General features: G+C 39.6%; 1 protein-coding gene across 1 annotated transcript; it reads right to left on the minus strand.

Moving 5' to 3' along the window:
- Window positions 1-4,083: 4,083 nt before the first annotated feature.
- LOC137940163 (15-cis-phytoene desaturase, chloroplastic/chromoplastic) lies at window positions 4,084-6,000 on the minus strand. The gene is made up of 2 exons (XM_068785097.1): window positions 4,603-6,000; window positions 4,084-4,429 (listed from the first exon to the last, which is right to left on the minus strand). Exons 1-2 carry the CDS (start codon window positions 5,998-6,000, stop codon window positions 4,343-4,345), a joined length of 1,485 nt encoding a protein of 494 aa, XP_068641198.1. The 3' UTR covers window positions 4,084-4,342.

The following is a 6,000-nucleotide window of genomic DNA, read 5'->3' on the forward strand; positions in this document are numbered from 1 at the left end:
CATGAGAGGTGGCAAGAGACCTAACCGCGAAGGTGTCCGGTCAAAGACCGGGCGGGCCCACAGGCCGCCACGTATGTCACGGTCAAAGACCTCCACTGCCGTAATATCCCGACATGTAACGTTTATCGGATATCTTACTCTTATCCAGCTTTTAACGTATCGGACGAGAACTCCGTAACGGCGTACAGATTCCATTGAGCCAATTATTGGGAGATGCCATGTAAAAAATCGTACAAAATTTTGTCAGCAAGTATTAGGACCAGAAATTTTGGATTTTACATGAGACTCTCATGAGACTCTCGATTTTGCCCTGAAATGGAAATGGTCAAAGCTCTATTCTATATTAAGGTAACATTATCCAATTAAATGTTTGGTAATTCCTAACAAAAAATGTGACACCATGTAACCAAGTCTTCTAAAAATTATTATAATGGGAGCCACCTTCTTTGAACTCCAATTGCTTTGAAAGCCACATATTGACATATACCCTTTCTTTTGCCCATGTCATTGGCTACCTACCCTCTAGTGGACCAACTTTAGGGCACATCTATCCCCCTAAGTAAGTTTTTATTTTGGATTCGATGTGGGATTAAAATTGAATCAATTGAATTGTTTCATAATAGTCCCACTAATGACTAAATCCACACATTTTCTAGCTAATTACTTGTTAGTACTTCCAATCAGCCCCTTTTTTAAAGAAATCCGGACCATTGTCCACATTCCAAAAAGTCCACGACACATGCACTTCCTGTCTTGTCTAAGGTTTGGTATGCTGTTTCGTTCAGTCACCTATTTGTCTCCAGATATCGGCCGAAACGCCACCTAGGTTGAGGCCAGTGTCACTTCAGCAGTGACTACTTAAAATACAGACATGATAGACGTTACGCGTGACATAATTTGTTTAAATATAGGCCACGGTGGTGGGCGTTGCATTTAGACATAATTGTGTATTATATAAGACTGTATATTGTAAAGTACAAAACGTATCACATTTCTAGGGGTAAATTAATGTTAAAAAAAACTATTATGATCATTGTATATTCTATATTTTTCATGGTGGAGAAGGTGATAGATCCCATGGGAGGAGAAAAGGGTAATTACCCCCCTTCGACGGCTATGTGACATTATTATTTTTTATTTTTGTTACAAAAATGACCTGGTTGGTCGCACAATATGGTTCACTAACTAAACCGGCAAACACAATTGAATTAGTCGGGTTTTTCCCTTTCCTTTCTAAGTAGTAGAAATGTGTGAGCTTGGTCGAACCTAATTCAACTGGTGGGTTTAATCTGAGTTAGATTGAACGAGCCAAGTCAAAATTCCCGAGTTCAAAAGTTGGACCCAAGGTGAGTCAAAGGGAGATCACTAAGGGGTGATTTTGCCTCGGACCTGAACAACGATCTCTAATGGTAAATCGACTCACTGAGTCACGAGTTAAAATGACAATTGAGGCGTTACGGGTGTTACGTAATATACGATATTTTTAAAAAATCTGATACGTATCGTGTTGCCGTAGCGCCCGCTCGTCCTAGGTCAAAGGCTGGGTGGGTGGGAAATGATGGTCCGCGGGTCCCCTCCGAGGCGCTGCGAGCAAACTTCGGAGCCACAAAACCAACGAAATAATTCTCCGCGGGCCTACAGAAGCAAGGAAGCGAGCCTCTAGTGAGACCCGCACAATGTGAAACGGGGAAATACCAGATCCATTTAAAAAACGTGTGAGTGGCTCAACCTTTCAAAAGCGAGCGTGGGAAAATTGCGACGTTTTCGTCAGATCTCTATTTGTTTTTAATTAATAACAACTTATTATATTATTGATTTTTATTTACTTATTTATTGTTCGAATTAACATAATTCTCTTTATTTTTACTTAATTTTTAAAATTAAATAAAACTGAAAAAGTCAATGTAGATTTTAAATATTATTTAAAAAATATATCAAATTCTTTAAAATGTTAATGGCTTTGTATTTGGTAATATAAGAAAAATAAATAATAATAAATTATTTTAACCAAATTTATATTTAAATTACTAAAAAATAAATTTATTTAGTTGATTTCGTGTGCTCTTTTTTTAAAATTTATTTATTATTTCGGAGTAAAAAAAATTATTGTTAATTTTTCTCATTAAACCGACGTAAACATAAAAAAAAGCATATTGTTAATTTTTCTCATTAATTCTTATCGACACAAATACGCCATTTAACACTGGCACCTTCGCCTTTTCTTTGAAACGGATTAAACTGATTTATGCTCCAATTAAAACTAGAAATGAGACATATACTAAGATACCAATTTTCCTTGAAAATTCCATTTTGACAAGTCAATAGAAAGAAACTGTTTAAAATGAAAAAATGGGTGGTCAAATATTTGACCAAGACTTGAGGCGTGAGCTAAATTGAATGATAAGGCATCATGTCACCTTCCTAAGTCATCAAATTGAACCTTTTCGAGTGCTAATTGAGTCTTTTGATGGTACATTTGAATACTTTTCCTAGTCATTGCCCTTTTGGAAATCTAATAGCTGCACCAAATTATGACTCTCAAATTTTGGACTTGATGTGCATGTCACACGCCTAGTTCTCACATGCAATATGTTTCGATAGATACCCATGTTTTGCATCCAACTCGAACTAGAGTTTTAGAGACATGATTTTATGACTCATTGAATTGACTCGTAAATCGGAAAAATTCATTTCATTTATTATATGAGTGCTTCAGTGTGGGGATGTATCGAATGGATCTTGTGCCTCACTGGATTCCATGACCCCTATATGAATCAGTTAGAATCGATTCTACTCAATAAGAATCGGGATGACTCAGTTCAAACTAGAGTGGAACAAGTTTAACTTGTCATGGCTCAACTCCTTTTGCTTAGTTTTTTAGTCCAAATTAAATATGTTGGTTTTGGGTGAATTGAGTCAAACCCAAATGGACCAAATGTTTAGGGTTTTTATCGAATTCCCAATACTGGTTATGCAACCACAATGCATATGTTGCCTGAATTGGATCATACTGAGCCAAAAATAGACGGTTTCCAACCGAGTTAGACTCGAACCACTATGTGCCACGTTTTTCATGAAGTAGGTGCTATGTGATATACCAGCCAACTTAAGTGATAGGGATAGAATGAGTGCCCACTAAGCACAATGTTTGGTTGCATACACTTTATTTTTCTCTATTATTCCCATTTTGAGAGCAAGACTGAAAAATGCTTTCATTCAAGTTTTATATGAAATGTAAAATATAGTTAATTAATTAAACATTTTATTGTTACAATGTTTAAGTTTAAATCTAACCTCGACTTGTAAATAAGCAAAACTAATGTCATATAACAATTATATTATAAAAAAATTTGTTATGTGTTTACAAGTCATATAATGTGTCTTAGTATAAGTAACATAACAAGTTATGTGATACCTGAATGATTACAAAAGAGTTATAATGAATTATTATCCAAAAAAAATTAACTTTGTATGCCAAAGGTATGATTAATTAATATAATTTTATTATAAAAGTATAGATAAATTTGTTAATATCACAAAAATCTTCTTTGTTTTTGTTAATGGAGACAAGATTTCTAAGTATCAAAACCTTGATAAAGATAAGAGCCTCATGACACTATTTGATTCGTGGTGTCACTATTTACCCGAGATTTAATTCGTGTTGTTTAACTTTTGTGGTGTCACGATTCCCTGAGATTTTTCAAGACGTGTTTTTGACTCTAAGGTACCAATGCGACCATCTATTCATATAAGACCTACTCAAATGAAATGACCTTAATTGCCATGTTTTGTTGAAATGCATCTTATGAAAATCTTGGATGACAGATATCTTCAAATTAATTATTCTAAAAAGAAAATAAGCAGTTATCTTATAATTTTCTTTTTCCTATTCTTCCATTTCTGTTCAAGTCAAATAAGACTTTTAAGTATAAACAATTGACAACAATTAAGAACCCCATAGAAGATTTTTTCTTTTTCAAACTATTTGATTTCGTGGTGTCACTATTCTCGTTAGATTGAGGTAGTAATCACAAGATTTAGGACCATCTATTCATAAGAAACTCACAACTACACGACCTTAGTTGCCATCTCTTGAGGAAGATGTTTTCCTTCCTTGAACAGATTATGGTACAGGAATGGACGCTTTGACTGTTATCTCATATTAGGAGGTCACCATCGACAGCTTTTCTTCCTACAAATGGTTTTTCTAGATAAAGATGGTGTGTGAAGGGTCATGCATACCTTGATATTGAAGTCTTTGACATTTCTCTGTTACTGGTCAGAGCAAGTGTTTTCAAAATCCAGCTGCAGCTTGTAGATTAGAAATCTGGGAAGGATTTGTTCACATTCTGCCCGCCTTCTTTGAATAGTCTTGGGCTGCCTCACAACTTAGACTTCTTCCTGCCTTGATTTTGTCTGATATTATATTCTAGATATTTTATATAGTAGAGAAATGTATGACATGTGGAAAATTAGAAAAAAATATTTCCTGATTAGGTCAGCTAAATCGTGAAAATGGTTTAAAATAAAAGCGATTAGAGGACAATTTGATGCTAACAGAATAATTTTTGCAATCTCGAGCATTTATGATTGTACACTTACTAACAATCCCCTGTCCTTCAAGAGAGTCTCGGCGGCTCTCCTCCCGGACACCAAAGCTCCGTCGAATGTAGCAGAGCTTCGATAATCACCACACAGATAAACTCCCGATCTCACCCTCGGCTCCTTCATCAGGTCCGTCGGAGGGCTCTGGTTCGGCTGCGCAAATCGTATCCGATACGTTTTGAGATGCACCCATCTGCCCACCTCCGATTCCCCGAACCAACCCGAAAGCTCGCTCTTCACTGTTCTCGCCAGATCCGAATCCGACACGCCCTCGTAAGTACCGATGAGCGAGACCGACACTAGCGTCTTCCCGACGGGCCCGTAAGTCGGAGCCACCTCCGTTGCGAAGAACATGTTGTTAACGAGTCCCCGGCCTGACCCGTTGAGTATCAGAACCGGTTCGCGAACTGGAGACCGGTCCGTTGAAAAATACAAGCAGACCGTGCTCCGGACCGGTTTCGTCACTGGCTTTTTATCGATCTTAAGAAGCTTCTCGGCCTCCGGTTCTTCGACGGCTACGATTATGCCTAGATCTCCTCTGAGATTTTCTCCGTTCTGTAATTTGACAATTGAAGGTCCCGATTCTCCTTCTCGTTCAATTGAAACTGCTTTACAGTTGAGTAAAACGGATTCCTGCGGAAGATTTCCCGCCAGTTGCTCCGGGACGGCGGAGATTCCGTTCGCCGGGAGAGTGTTGTCTCCTAAAGCGAGACACTTGAATATGAAATCAAAGAGCCTGGAGGTCGTCTCGAGCTCCCGATCGAAAAAAATCCCACCGAAAAACGGTCTGAAGAACGTGTCGATGATCGACTCCGAGAAGCCGTTTCCTCTCAGCAGTTCGATTATCGGTACCTCATGACCGGACAGAATCTCGTCGTCGGAACGGATCACGGATCGGAACCTCGAGAATCCGATCAATAACTTGTCCGCAACGGATCCGATCGGATTAACCAAGGTGCTGATCGCGTCTGCGAAATGGCGGAACGGATCGGCGACGCGGTGGAAACTACCGCCGTGGTAGACGAGCACGCCGGAGTAGAATTTCTGAAGATTCAGCGCTTCGTAGTTGAGGAGCTTCCGCGCTTCGGGATAGGCAGTGATGAAGATCTGGAAGCCGCGGTCGAGGACGAAGCCATCAACAATGTCAGTGCGGACACGGCCGCCGACGGCGTCGGATGAGTCAAGGAGGAGGAAAGGGACGTTGTCGCGGTGCAGGCGGTTGGCGGCGGCTAGACCGGCGAGGCCGGCGCCGACGACAACGACGCCAGTGTGAGTCAGCGGAGTGGCGCCGGAGCGCGCTCGGACTCTGACGCGTGGAATTCTCCTGCATCGGTGAGGAAGAGAGGAGATACGAATGCTCGTAAGAGATGTTGCCGGGGAGAAGATGAGATTCAT

The sequence above is a fragment of the Aristolochia californica genome, unplaced genomic scaffold (assembly GCF_029961685.1).
Source record: "Aristolochia californica isolate CCGP_79_NKW_82.1479 unplaced genomic scaffold, dmAriCali1.0.hap1 SCAF_9, whole genome shotgun sequence".
Taxonomy (NCBI): Eukaryota; Viridiplantae; Streptophyta; class Magnoliopsida; order Piperales; family Aristolochiaceae; genus Aristolochia; species Aristolochia californica.

Bases quoted from the DNA above. Each gene is read 5' to 3' on its own strand.
- LOC137940163 (XM_068785097.1), bottom strand. From the start codon at position 6,000: ATGAATCTCATCTTCTCCCCGGCAACATCTCTTACGAGCATTCGTATC. The intron at 4,430-4,602 runs GTAAGTGTACAA...TAAAATATCTAG, and splicing joins TGAAGGACAGGGGATTGTTA to AATATAATATCAGACAAAAT.